The sequence below is a fragment of the Eucyclogobius newberryi genome, unplaced genomic scaffold (genome assembly GCF_026437365.1).
Source record: "Eucyclogobius newberryi isolate DKJ021-1_F unplaced genomic scaffold, fEucNew1.0.hap1 SCAF_37, whole genome shotgun sequence".
In the NCBI taxonomy this organism is placed as follows: domain Eukaryota; kingdom Metazoa; phylum Chordata; class Actinopteri; order Gobiiformes; family Gobiidae; genus Eucyclogobius; species Eucyclogobius newberryi.
Window position 1 is genome coordinate 845,902 of NW_027316023.1, and position 14,463 is coordinate 860,364.

Consider the following 14,463-nt stretch of genomic DNA (forward strand, 5'->3'; position numbering starts at 1 on the left):
GCTCGCGTTTGTGTCGCTCTGTTTTCGCGTCGTTTCCTACTCGCAAGATGGCCGCCGCCGCCATTTCCACGGCAACAGAGACCGCGTTCTCCCCGGCCGGTTACAGCTACGATCTGTTTGGTCCGTTTTCTTATCCGCGGAGCTGTGGTTTTGCTCAAATTATCTTTACGTACAGTACAGTTTCTCGCCGTTGCCGCGACGGCGCAGCGTTTAGCTAGCTTTAGCCTACAGCAGTCGAGAGTCAGGACGCTTCAAAACAATGACTTCCCTCAACAAACGGACTCACAAACGTGTTCTTTAAGGAGAGAACGACGGTCCGATCGACTGTGTCAGTGATAAATGTGTCGTTTATCTGCTTTTCCACCACGTTCACCTCGTGTGACTCTTTTATCTGTCAGGCACAGACTGAACTTTTATCAGAGTTGTAGATCTTTATACGTGTTACGTCACTTTTCACTCGTGTTTTGAGCTCTTACTTTCCGCTGACTCGACAGATTTGTGTTTTTATGATCAGGATTCTGTTCGAAGTTGATGAAAGAATCGCTCGTTCGTACGGATCTCGACTGCCGTGTTGGCAAAGGAAACGTTTTGGTTTCTGCCGCGCTTCACTTCCGTTTTCTCTCATAAACAGAAGTCGTTTCCTGTGAACAAATTAGCAGCAGAGCTTCGTGCTTCGCGGTTTGTGGTTCTGCTTTCGTGCTTCGTGCTTCGTGCTTCGTGCTTCGTGCTTCGAGCTTCGAGCTTCGAGCTTCGTGCTTCGTGCTTCGTGCTTCGAGCTTCGTGCTTCGTGCTTCGTGCTTCGTGCTTCGTGCTTCGAGCTTCGTGCTTCGTGCTTCGTGCTTCGTGCTTCGTGCTTCGAGCTTCGAGCTTCGTGCTTCGAGCTTCGTGCTTCGTGCTTCGTGCTTCGAGCTTCGTGCTTCGTGCTTCGTGCTTCGTGCTTCGTGCTTCGTGCTTCGAGCTTCGTGCTTCGTGCTTCGTGCTTCGTGCTTCGAGCTTCGTGCTTCGTGCTTCGTGCTTCGTGCTTCGTGCTTCGAGCTTCGTGCTTCGTGCTTCGTGCTTAACTTTATGGACTAAACAATAACGTTACTAAAAATAAACATCCAGGCTGAATTCATTTAAAAATCATATTCATTTTTATATAATCTTCTTAATATTATAATTCATTCATATTCACAGAAGCTTTGATTTAGCTCTTATTTCCAGTCATGGATTCATCCTGGACATTTATGTTTATTACAATTTAAAAATGCCACAAAAAGAGCTAAACTTTCAAATAAACGGCATAAACGGCATAAACGGCATAGTGTGATAGTTTTTTCTGCACTTTTCAAAAGTAAACACCGACTTATGAGTCACGTCTGAACACGTTTCTGACCGACATCCTGGACGCTCTAAGTGTGCTCGTTTCCATGGCTACACGCTCTAAGTGTGCTCGTTTCCATGGCTACACGCTCTAAGTGTGCTCGTTTCCATGGCTACACGCTCTAAGTGTGCTCGTTTCCATGGCTACACGCTCTAAGTGTGCTCGTTTCCATGGCTACACGCTCTAAGTGTGCTCGTTTCCATGGCTACACGCTCTAAGTGTGCTCGTTTCCATGGCTACACGCTCTAAGTGTGCTCGTTTCCATGGCTACACGCTCTAAGTGTGCTCGTTTCCATGGCTACACGCTCTAAGTGTGCTCGTTTCCATGGCTACACGCTCTAAGTGTGCTCGTTTCCATGGCTACACGCTCTAAGTGTGCTCGTTTCCATGGCTACACGCTCTAAGTGTGCTCGTTTCCATGGTTACACGCTCTAAGTGTGCTCGTTTCCATGGTTACGTCTTCGCAGTGGCTGAACAGGACGGACTACCCCATCTTCACCCAGTTCCAGAGGTACAGGCGGCTCCACCCGCTGCAGCCGTTCTACATCCTCCACCCGCGCTTTGAGTGGCAGCTGTGGCAGAGGATCCAGGACAACATGAAGGAGCCCATCCAGAGGAACCCGCCCTCCTCCGGCCTGCAGGGTGAGGCCCCCACACACACACCCGCCCTCCTCCGGCCTGCAGGGTGAGGCCCCCACACACACACCCGCCCTCCTCCGGCCTGCAGGGTGAGGCCCCCACACACACACCCGCCCTCCTCCGGCCTGCAGGGTGAGGCCCCCACACACACACCCGCCCTCCTCCGGCCTGCAGGGTGAGGCCCCCACACACACACCCGCCCTCCTCCGGCCTGCAGGGTGAGGCCCCCACACACACACCCGCCCTCCTCCGGCCTGCAGGGTGAGGCCCCCACACACACACCCGCCCTCCTCCGGCCTGCAGGGTGAGGCCCCCACACACACACCCGCCCTCCTCCGGCCTGCAGGGTGAGGCCCCCACACACACACCCGCCCTCCTCCGGCCTGCAGGGTGAGGCCCCCACACACACACCCGCCCTCCTCCGGCCTGCAGGGTGAGGCCCCCACACACACACCCGCCCTCCTCCGGCCTGCAGGGTGAGGCCCCCACACACACACCCGCCCTCCTCCGGCCTGCAGGGTGAGGCCCCTCCCCCTGTATAAAGTGTAACTCGGCTCCTCCCCCTGTATAAAGTGTAACTCGGCCCCTCCCCTTGTATAAAGTGTAACTCGGCTCCTCCCCCTGTATAAAGTGTAACTCGGCCCCTCCCCCTTTATAAAGTGTAACTCGGCCCCTCCCCCTGTATAAAGTGTAACTCGGCTCCTCCCCCTGTATAAAGTGTAACTCGGCTCCTCCCCCTGTATAAAGTGTAACTCGGCCCCTCCCCCTGTATAAAGTGTAACTCGGCCCCTCCCCCTGTATAAAGTGTAACTCGGCTCCTCCCCCTGTATAAAGTGTAACTCGGCTCCTCCCCCTGTATAAAGTGTAACTCGGCCCCTCCCCCTGTATAAAGTGTAACTCGGCTCCTCCCCCTGTATAAAGTGTAACTCGGCTCCTCCCCCTGTGGCAGGCGTGGTGCTGATGATGTCACTGTGTGAGGTGGTGCACGTGTACGAGTTCCTGCCGTCCAAGCGGAAGACGGAGCTGTGCCATTACTACCAGCAGTTCTACGATGCGGCGTGCACGCTGGGCGCGTACCACCCGCTCATGTACGAGAAGAACCTGGTCAAGCGCATGAACCGGGGCACCGACCGGGACATTTACCAGAACGGACGGGTCACGCTGCCGGGGTTCAGCACGCTAAACTGCACCCGCGACCAGCAGGGGGCGCCGCACTGACCGCCAAACACGGCAACGGAGGAGCAACGCCGGGCACCGGGAACAATCCGGCTTTTAATGTTTTATTCATTTAATGGTGAGGGACTGACGAGGCTGAAGAGGACACGCCCTTAGACACGCCCTGCTGAAGAGGACACGCCCTTAGACACGCCCTGCTGAAGAGGACACGCCCTTAGACACGCCCTGCTGAAGAGGACACGCCCTTAGACACGCCCTGCTGACACGCCCTGCTGAAGAGGACACGCCCTTAGACACGCCCTGCTGAAGAGGACACGCCCTTAGACACGCCCTGCTGAAGAGGACACGCCCTTAGACACGCCCTGCTGAAGAGGACACGCCCTGCTGACACGCCCTGCTGAAGAGGACACGCCCTTAGACACGCCCTGCTGAAGAGGACACGCCCTTAGACACGCCCTGCTGACACGCCCTGCTGAAGAGGACACGCCCTTAGACACGCCCTGCTGAAGAGGACACGCCCTTAGACACGCCCTGCTGACACGCCCTGCTGAAGAGGACACGCCCTTAGACACGCCCTGCTGAAGAGGACACGCCCTTAGACACGCCCTGCTGACACGCCCTGCTGAAGAGGACACGCCCTTAGACACGCCCTGCTGAAGAGGACACGCCCTTAGACACTTGTTTGTCTTTTCAAATAAATAAGTTCAGGTTTAGTTTTGTGATTGTAAATGTGTTTTTCTGCGACATCGCTCTGGGCACCGCCTCCATCCAGCCCACACGGGTGAGTGACAGGTGGAAAGGACCTCCCCCAACACCTTTACTCAAGTAAGAGACGGTAAACAGCTACTCGAGTACAATGTGTTACTCAAGTAAATGCAACAGAGTAAAAGTAACTGACCATCTGGAGATATTGTAATTACAGAATCAAACCCGCTCGTTCTAAACGACCAATGAGATCGTTTGTTTCACTGATTGCACGGTTCCGTTTGAGTTTGGCTGGAGGCGGTGACCAGACTCGCTCCCCGTGGAGAAACTCGCCCTGCGCATTTGACCCGGTCATCGTGCCCACTTGACCCGAGGAAACCCAAACCTAAACTTGGCGCCTCGTGTTTTAGAACTCAAACAAACGACTCTCTTCCACGTTCTCTCATCGCGATGTCGTGTGCGCGCTCCACCTGCTGGTTGCTGAGGGAACCGCCACGGGGAAGCAAACAAAAGCTAGCTTACCCACGACGCGCTAATCAAATCAAATCAATTTATTTGCCAGGCCTGCCGTTGTAACGAGCGCGTTTTTTGGGCAGAAATGTTCATAACGAGTCTGACAATGCGTTATGGGCTCGACACCAGCGCAGAAGATCTCAGAGCTCCGCCTTTAATGCCACAAATCTGGGCGTCGTCGTGAGGCTCAGCGTTATTCTGCATAACACGTGTCCTTTTACGACTCGGGCCGGCCCGCGCGGAAGTCGTGCGCTGCAGCGTTTTTCGCGTCGCTTCGCCCGTTGATTACAAGGTCGAGGGTTCAATTCCGGCCGAGGCTCGAGCCAAAAACGGACGGAACGCCGGCTGTAGCTCAGTGATGTCATTGGCAAAGTCGCTGACGTTGAACTTACGCAAAAACAGACGCGACGTGGGTTTGTTCAGCTGTAACGAGTCAGATCTGTGAAGAATCTAATGCACCATCTTGAGTCTAAATGTCTCCTTTTTGTTTGAAGTCGTTTGACAAATCCACACTTTTGCTGTATTTTCCTTTCTTAGTTCCCGTAAATACCACATGATATATATAAATATGTACATAACTTTTTCAAGAAGCTAAATATTCATACGATGTACGGTGTTAGCATGGAAACTGTCGCTACGGTAACTCACACACGGCATTTTAAACTTTCTACCCGCTATATGTTCAAGCATTCAATATATTTTAGTTTAAAGCGCCCCCTACAGGTCGGACCACTCGTTGAACCAAAATGCAGTCGAGATTTATATATTTGAAATTTTGCTTAAAATTATTTTTAAAAATGTATCGTAGGTTTATAATTCCACTTCCTGTTTGTAATCGATGACATCACACTATGAAATGACCCAGCAAACACTGGACCAAAACTCATCTAATCTGTGATGTCACTTCCTGTCCCTGGTGTGATGTCACTTCCTTTCCCTGGTGTGATGTCACTTCCTGTCCCAGGTGTGATATCGTGATGTCACTTCCTTTCCCTGGTGTGATGTTACTTCCTTTCCCTGGTGTGATGTTACTTCCTCTCCCTGGTGTGATATCGTGGTGTCACTTCCTTTCCCTGGTGTGATGTCACTTCCTGTCCCTGGTGTGATGTCACTTCCCGTCCCTGGTGTAATGTCACTTCCTGTTCCTGGTGTGATGTCACTTCCCGTCCCTGGTGTGATGTCACTTCCTGTCCCTGGTTGTGATGTCACTTCCCGTCACTGGTGTGATGTCACTTCCTTTCCCTGGTGTGATGTCACTTCCTGTCCCAGGTGTGATATCGTGATGTCACTTCCTGTCCCTGGTGTGATGTCACTTCCTGTCCCTGGTGTGATGTCACTTCCTCTCCCTGGTGTGATGTCACTTCCTGTCCCTGGTGTGATGTCACTTCCTGTCCCTGGTGTGATGTCACTTCCTGTCCCTGGTGTGATGTCACTTCCCGTCCCTGGTGTGATGTCACTTCCTGTCCCTGGTTGTGATGTCTCTTCCCGTCCCTGGTGTGATGTCACTTCCTTTCCCTGGTGTGATGTCACTTCCTGTCCCAGGTGTGATATCGTGATGTCACTTCCTGTCCCTGGTGTGATGTCACTTCCTGTCCCTGGTGTGATGTCACTTCCTCTCCCTGGTGTGATGTCACTTCCTGTCCCTGGTGTGATGTCACTTCCTGTCCCTGGTGTGATGTCACTTCCTGTCCCTGGTGTGATGTCACTTCCTGTCCCTGGTGTGATGTCACTTCCTGTCCCTGGTGTGATGTCACTTCCTGTCATTTTCTCCACAAATACCTGCTCGATTGGTGTAAAACCATCATTTAGGTGTAAATCTTCATTAGAACGTGGTAAAGACCTGTCAGAGGCACTTTAACTTTAACTTTGTTTCATTTTCTCAGTTGGTTTGAAAAAGTCTCTAAAGTGAAAACCAGAACTTTATTTTTGTTCATCCTCGATCCTGTTTGTTTCCCATATTTGACTTTTACTCTTTGGTATATGCAAGATGTACAGAATAATCTAAGAATATGAATTTAAAATATATATATATATATATATATATATATATATATATATATATATAAAATGTAACTAAAGGAACAACTCATTTCCCTTTTGGGGTGAAAGATTCGGTTTGTGTGTTTTTGCCGTTCGCATGACGTAGCAGCGCCGCAGACGTTTTGTGCCAAAACTGAAACGAAATATAGTTTTTTATTGGTGATTTTGTCGGTAGCATTCAAACTGGTTCTGTTTGTCGTTCCAGTCCGTTTGTTCCGTTTTTTCATTGTTTTCCATCATTTTTAACGTGACATTTGGGTAAATTTACTATGAACATGTTTTATATTCACTGCACGAGAGGTAAATAAATATATATATATATATATATATATATATATATATATATATATATATATATATATATATATATATATATATATATATATATATATATATATATATATATATATACAACTTAAACCACTTTTAATCAAATATGTCCTAAAATGAAAGCTTGGTTTGGTTTTGTTCGGCATTAAACCCAAATCTATTTCATCGCAAAACATCAAATCAAATGAGAAAAGTACGTCCGCTTCCCTCCAGAATGAGAGAGACGTTCCTCTCATGGAGACGCGGCCGCATCTCCATGGCGACGACGAGCGCCTTGAAATGCACTTTTATGTTAGTTTGGTGCAAAAAAAACCCAGCAGAAACAGATTTATTTGTAGCTTGTGACGTTCGCGTCGCACGTTTAAACTCTTTCTTCACAGATTTCCACACTCTTTCTGACCACTGAATAGAACTTTATCGACATCAGAACACGATGGAACGTTCGTCCTTCTGAGAGGAACGTCTACGCTCTTTTCTCAGCTCGTTTTGTGTCATGATTCATTCACGTTGCACCTCTTTTTCCTCCTTTTAACTTTGATTAAACTCGTCAAACGTGTTCTCAACCGTAAATGTTTTTGTCAAATGTTTTCTCCTTGTTTTTTAACATAAAGTTCTGGACAAATCGGTTTCTTGTGCGTTTATTGATTGATTTGTCGTGTGATTTGCCCTGAACGCCAGACGTACAGTACATTTCAGACATTTCACACTTTAAACCACAAAACACGTGGTAAATAAAGAGGAGCCAGGGTCATTCCTTACATTGTATTACATGAGTTAAACTGCCATGTTCACAGCTGCAGCGCCCTCTGGTGGACACTTTACTACTGCAGTACTTCATGTTCAGCTGATCTTTAGTATTTTTGTTCTCCAAAGCCACAAGGACAAAAAATACTCTCAAATAAAATGACAGATGAATATGACTTTAATGTGGATTCATCCTGGATATTTTTGTTTACTACATTTTTAATGAATTTACCTTCAGCTTTTAAAAGAGAAGTGACCACGCCCAATAAAAGCTCAAAACAGGAAACACCACATTTCCAAGCTCAAGCTTTAAATTCAGAAAATATCAATGTATTTAACCCGTTTCTCCACCAGGAGGCGACCGTGCCGCAGCTTTGCCGTTTGATCCTTATTTTTCCAATAATTCTTTGCTCTAAATGTAAAACATTCTTTGACACAAACATTAACCAAAAAAGACAGAAAGTCATAAAAACAGATAAAGAAAGAAAAAAGAACAAAGGATGTTTCCGCCCGGTTTCGAACCGGGGACCTTTCGCGTGTGAGGCGAACGTGATAACCACTACACTACGGAAACTGTGAGTCTCCCTCCTGCAGTACCATTTATAAACACACGAGGCAGCGCTAAACCACTGCGGATGTAATATACTTCTGTCCAGCGGCGGCGCTGTGGCGGGAGCGCGCATGCAGCGGCTTTAAGGACACAGAGTTCCTCCAGAGGGCGCTGCAGAGCACCAGACAGAGGAGGATATTATACATGATGGAGATATTATACATCATGTGAGTCACATCAACTGAACACAGTGGTACAGTTCAGTGCTGCAGAGTTAGAGATGTGATAGTGTGACCTCTGACCCCTGCGGACTAAACTCCCTGTTTCTGACCCACTTCATGCAGAAGGTGTGACGTGGGTCAATCTCTTAAGATGAAGCAGATGAACCTTTGTTACAATGTCGTTGTTTTTGAACGACATTGTGAGATCTGACCTTTAACAAGGGTCATCGGGCAAGGGTCATCGGGCACACCCTCATATCAACTTCACTCATATCAAGTTTTGATCCTTTGAAACGTCTCTCTTCTTCTGGGGCAAAAATGGACTCAGACAAATCAATAACATCAGCAGCTTTTTACATCTAAAAACATGATCAAAAATATAGTGTCAAAACCAGATTTATAGAGACTTATCCATGTGTTTGTCTCCAGTAGATTAGACTGTACCGGCCTCCTGCTGGTGCCAGAGTCAGGACTAAACATGGGCCGGCCTCCTGCTGGTGCCAGAGTCAGGACTAAACATGGAGCGGCCTCCTGCTGGTGCCAGAGTCAGGACTAAACATGGAGCGGCCTCCTGCTGGTGCCAGAGTCAGGACTAAACATGGACCGGCCTCCTGCTGGTGCCCAGAGTCAGGACTAAACATGGACCGGCCTCCTGCTGGTGCCAGAGTCAGGACTAAACATGGGCCGGCCTCCTGCTGGTGCCAGAGTCAGGACTAAACATGGAGCGGCCTCCTGCTGGTGCCAGAGTCAGGACTAAACATGGAGCGGCCTCCTGCTGGTGCCAGAGTCAGGACTAAACATGGACCGGCCTCCTGCTGGTGCCAGAGTCAGGACTAAACATGGGCCGGCCTCCTGCTGGTGCCAGAGTCAGGACTAAACATGGAGCGGCCTCCTGCTGGTGCCAGAGTCAGGACTAAACATGGAGCGGCCTCCTGCTGGTGCCAGAGTCAGGACTAAACATGGACCGGCCTCCTGCTGGTGCCCAGAGTCAGGACTAAACATGGACCGGCCTCCTGCTGGTGCCAGAGTCAGGACTAAACATGGACCGGCCTCCTGCTGGTGCCCAGAGTCAGGACTAAACATGGACCGGCCTCCTGCTGGTGCCAGAGTCAGGACTAAACATGGTCCGGCCTCCTGCTGGTGCCAGAGTCAGGACTAAACATGGAGCGGCCTCCTGCTGGTGCCAGAGTCAGGACTAAACATGGACCGGCCTCCTGCTGGTGCCAGAGTCAGGACTAAACATGGAGCGGCCTCCTGCTGGTGCCAGAGTCAGGACTGAACATGGAGCGGCCTCCTGCTGGTGCCAGAGTCAGGACTAAACATGGACCGGCCTCCTGCTGGTGCCAGAGTCAGGACTAAACATGGACCGGCCTCCTGCTGGTGCCAGAGTCAGGACTAAACATGGAGCGGCCTCCTGCTGGTGCCAGAGTCAGGACTAAACATGGAGCGGCCTCCTGCTGGTGCCAGAGTCAGGACTAAACATGGAGCGGCCTCCTGCTGGTGCCAGAGTCAGGACTAAACATGGACCGGCCTCCTGCTGGTGCCCAGAGTCAGGACTAAACATGGACCGGCCTCCTGCTGGTGCCAGAGTCAGGACTAAACATGGACCGGCCTCCTGCTGGTGCCAGAGTCAGGACTAAACATGGACCGGCCTCCTGCTGGTGCCAGAGTCAGGACTAAACATGGGCCGGCCTCCTGCTGGTGCCAGAGTCAGGACTAAACATGGAGCGGCCTCCTGCTGGTGCCAGAGTCAGGACTAAACATGGACCGGCCTCCTGCTGGTGCCCAGAGTCAGGACTAAACATGGACCGGCCTCCTGCTGGTGCCAGAGTCAGGACTAAACATGGACCGGCCTCCTGCTGGTGCCCAGAGTCAGGACTAAACATGGACCGGCCTCCTGCTGGTGCCAGAGTCAGGACTAAACATGGTCCGGCCTCCTGCTGGTGCCAGAGTCAGGACTAAACATGGAGCGGCCTCCTGCTGGTGCCAGAGTCAGGACTAAACATGGACCGGCCTCCTGCTGGTGCCAGAGTCAGGACTAAACATGGAGCGGCCTCCTGCTGGTGCCAGAGTCAGGACTAAACATGGACCGGCCTCCTGCTGGTGCCAGAGTCAGGACTAAACATGGACCGGCCTCCTGCTGGTGCCAGAGTCAGGACTAAACATGGACCGGCCTCCTGCTGGTGCCAGAGTCAGGACTAAACATGGACCGGCCTCCTGCTGGTGCCAGAGTCAGGACTAAACATGGAGCGGCCTCCTGCTGGTGCCAGAGTCAGGACTAAACATGGAGCGGCCTCCTGCTGGTGCCAGAGTCAGGACTAAACATGGAGCGGCCTCCTGCTGGTGCCAGAGTCAGGACTAAACATGGAGCGGCCTCCTGCTGGTGCCAGAGTCAGGACTAAACATGGACCGGCCTCCTGCTGGTGCCAGAGTCAGGACTAAACATGGAGCGGCCTCCTGCTGGTGCCAGAGTCAGGACTAAACATGGAGCGGCCTCCTGCTGGTGCCAGAGTCAGGACTAAACATGGACCGGCCTCCTGCTGGTGCCAGAGTCAGGACTGAACATGGAGCGGCCTCCTGCTGGTGCCAGAGTCAGGACTAAACATGGACCGGCCTCCTGCTGGTGCCCAGAGTCAGGACTAAACATGGACCGGCCTCCTGCTGGTGCCAGAGTCAGGACTAAACATGGACCGGCCTCTTGCTGGTGCCCAGAGTCAGGACTAAACATGGACCGGCCTCCTGCTGGTGCCAGGCCTCCTGCTGGTGCCAGAGTCAGGACTAAACATGGACCGGCCTCCTGCTGGTGCCAGAGTCAGGACTAAACATGGAGCGGCCTCCTGCTGGTGCCAGAGTCAGGACTAAACATGGAGCGGCCTCCTGCTGGTGCCAGAGTCAGGACTAAACATGGACCGGCCTCCTGCTGGTGCCAGAGTCAGGACTAAACATGGACCGGCCTCCTGCTGGTGCCAGAGTCAGGACTAAACATGGTACGGCCTCCTGCTGGTGCCAGAGTCAGGACTAAACATGGACCGTCCTCCTGCTGGTGCCAGAGTCAGGACTAAACATGGACCGGCCTCCTGCTGGTGCCAGAGTCAGGACTAAACATGGAGCGGCCTCCTGCTGGTGCCAGAGTCAGGACTAAACATGGACCGGCCTCCTGCTGGTGCCAGAGTCAGGACTAAACATGGACCGGCCTCCTGCTGGTGCCAGAGTCAGGACTAAACATGGTACGGCCTCCTGCTGGTGCCAGAGTCAGGACTAAACATGGACCGTCCTCCTGCTGGTGCCAGAGTCAGGACTAAACATGGACCGGCCTCCTGCTGGTGCCAGAGTCAGGACTAAACATGGAGCGGCCTCCTGCTGGTGCCAGAGTCAGGACTAAACATGGACCGGCCTCCTGCTGGTGCCAGAGTCAGGACTAAACATGGAGCGGCCTCCTGCTGGTGCCAGAGTCAGGACTAAACATGGTACGGCCTCCTGCTGGTGCCAGAGTCAGGACTAAACATGGACCGGCCTCCTGCTGGTGCCAGAGTCAGGACTAAACATGGACCGGCCTCCTGCTGGTGCCAGAGTCAGGACTAAACATGGAGCGGCCTCCTGCTGGTGCCAGAGTCAGGACTAAACATGGACCGGCCTCCTGCTGGTGCCAGAGTCAGGACTAAACATGGACCGGCCTCCTGCTGGTGCCAGAGTCAGGACTAAACATGGTACGGCCTCCTGCTGGTGCCAGAGTCAGGACTAAACATGGACCGTCCTCCTGCTGGTGCCAGAGTCAGGACTAAACATGGACCGGCCTCCTGCTGGTGCCAGAGTCAGGACTAAACATGGAGCGGCCTCCTGCTGGTGCCAGAGTCAGGACTAAACATGGACCGGCCTCCTGCTGGTGCCAGAGTCAGGACTAAACATGGAGCGGCCTCCTGCTGGTGCCAGAGTCAGGACTAAACATGGACCGGCCTCTTGCTGGTGCCCAGAGTCAGGACTAAACATGGACCGGCCTCCTGCTGGTGCCAGAGTCAGGACTAAACATGGACCGGCCTCTTGCTGGTGCCCAGAGTCAGGACTAAACATGGACCGGCCTCCTGCTGGTGCCAGAGTCAGGACTGAACATGGACTGGCCTCCTGCTGGTGCCAGAGTCAGGACTAAACATGGACCGGCCTCCTGCTGGTGCCCAGAGTCAGGACTAAACATGGACCGGCCTCTTGCTGGTGCCCAGAGTCAGGACTAAACATGGACCGGCCTCCTGCTGGTGCCAGAGTCAGGACTAAACATGGACCGGCCTCCTGCTGGTGCCCAGAGTCAGGACTAAACATGGACCGGCCTCTTGCTGGTGCCCAGAGTCAGGACTAAACATGGACCGGCCTCCTGCTGGTGCCAGAGTCAGGACTAAACATGGACCGGCCTCTTGCTGGTGCCAGAGTCAGGACTAAACATGGAGCGGCCTCCTGCTGGTGCCAGAGTCAGGACTAAACATGGACCGGCCTCTTGCTGGTGCCAGAGTCAGGACTAAACATGGACCAGCCTCCTGCTGGTGCCAGAGTCAGGACTAAACATGGACCGGCCTCCTGCTGGTGCCAGAGTCAGGACTAAACATGGAGCGGCCTCCTGCTGGTGCCAGAGTCAGGACTAAACATGGACCGGCCTCCTGCTGGTGCCAGAGTCAGGACTAAACATGGACCGGCCTCCTGCTGGTGCCAGAGTCAGGACTAAACATGGACCGTCCTCCTGCTGGTGCCAGAGTCAGGACTAAACATGGACCGGCCTCCTGCTGGTGCTAGAGTCAGGACTAAACATGGAGCGGCCTCCTGCTGGTGCCAGAGTCAGGACTAAACATGGAGCGGCCTCCTGCTGGTGCCAGAGTCAGGACTAAACATGGACCGGCCTCCTGCTGGTGCCAGAGTCAGGACTAAACATGGACCGGCCTCCTGCTGGTGCCAGAGTCAGGACTAAACATGGACCGGCCTCTTGCTGGTGCCAGAGTCAGGACTAAACATGGACCGGCCTCTTGCTGGTGCCAGAGTCAGGTGAGGGGCCTTCAGCCTGTGAGGGGCCTTCAGCCTGTGAGGGGCCTTCAGCCTGTGAGGGACCTTCAGCCTGTGAGGGGCCCCCAGCCTGTGAGGGGCCTTCAGCCTGTGAGGGACCTTCAGCCTGTGAGGGGCCTTCAGCCTGTGAGGGACCTTCAGCCTGTGAGGGGCCTTCAGCCTGTGAGGGACCTTCAGCCTGTGGGGACCTTCAGCCTGTGAGGGGCCTTCAGCCTGTGAGGGGCCTTCAGCCTGTGAGGGACCTTCAGCCTGTCAGGGGCCTTCAGCCTGTGAGGGGCCTTTAGCCTGTGAGGGGCCTTCAGCCTGTGAGGGACCTTCAGCCTGTGAGGGGCCTTCAGCCTGTGAGGGGCCTTCAGCCTGTGAGGGGCCTTCAGCCTGTGAGGGACCTTCAGCCTGTGAGGGGCCTTCAGCCTGTGAGGGGCCTTCAGCCTGTGAGGGACCTTCAGCCTGTGAGGGGCCTTCAGCCTGTGAGGGACCTTCAGCCTGTGAGGGGCCTTCAGCCTGTGAGGGGCCTTCAGACCAGTGAACCTTAGGACTAGCGAAATTTCGGTCTCGTGGGGGGTAACCGACCCTCTGGCCCCTGACCCCTCTGGCCGTCTGGCCCCTGACCCCTCTGGCCCCTGACCCTCTTGCCCCTGACCCTCTGGCCCTCTGGCCCCCTGACCCTCTGGCCCCTGACCCTCTGGCCCTCTGGCCCCTGACCCTCTGGCTCCTGACCCTCTGACCCTCTGGCCCTTTGGCCCCTGACCCTCTGACCCTCTGGCCCCTTGACCCTCTGGCCCCTGACCCTCTGGCCCTCTGGCCCCCTGGGCACCTGACCCTCTGGCTCCTGACCCTCTGACCCTCTGGCCCTTTGGCCCCTGACCCTCTGACCCTCTGGCCCCTGACCCCCTGGCTCCCAGGGCCCCTGACCCTCTGGCCCCTCTGGCCCCTCTGGCCCCCTGGGCCCCAGACCCTCTGGCCCCCTGACCCTGTGGCCCCTGGCCCTCTGGGCCCCAGACCCTCTGACCCTCTGGCCCTCTGGCCCCTAACCCTCTGGCCCCTGACCCTCTGGCCCCTGACCCTCTGGCCCCCTGACCCTGTGGCCCCTGACCCTCTGGCCCTCTGGGCCCCAGACCCTCTGACCCTCTGGCCCCTGACCC

The 14,463-nt window shown here is 53.7% G+C and overlaps 1 protein-coding gene and 1 non-coding gene across 2 annotated transcripts in view; one reads left to right on the forward strand and one right to left on the reverse strand.

Moving 5' to 3' along the window:
* The window catches only part of st6gal1 (ST6 beta-galactosamide alpha-2,6-sialyltranferase 1), a 30,404-nt gene extending 27,156 nt beyond the window's left edge, over positions 1 to 3,248 (forward strand). The window contains exons 8-9 of the mRNA XM_072462111.1: positions 1,831 to 2,005; positions 2,952 to 3,248. Coding sequence (XP_072318212.1) covers positions 1,831 to 2,005; positions 2,952 to 3,220 — 444 coding nt within the window. The 3' untranslated portion in view covers positions 3,221 to 3,248. The remainder of the gene's footprint in view (positions 1 to 1,830; positions 2,006 to 2,951) is intronic.
* A 4,763-nt stretch (positions 3,249 to 8,011) lies between these two features.
* trnav-cac (transfer RNA valine (anticodon CAC)) lies at positions 8,012 to 8,084 on the reverse strand. Its single transcript has one exon. It is a non-coding gene; the product is annotated as a tRNA-Val (tRNA).
* Between the last annotated feature and the right edge of the window lie 6,379 nt (positions 8,085 to 14,463).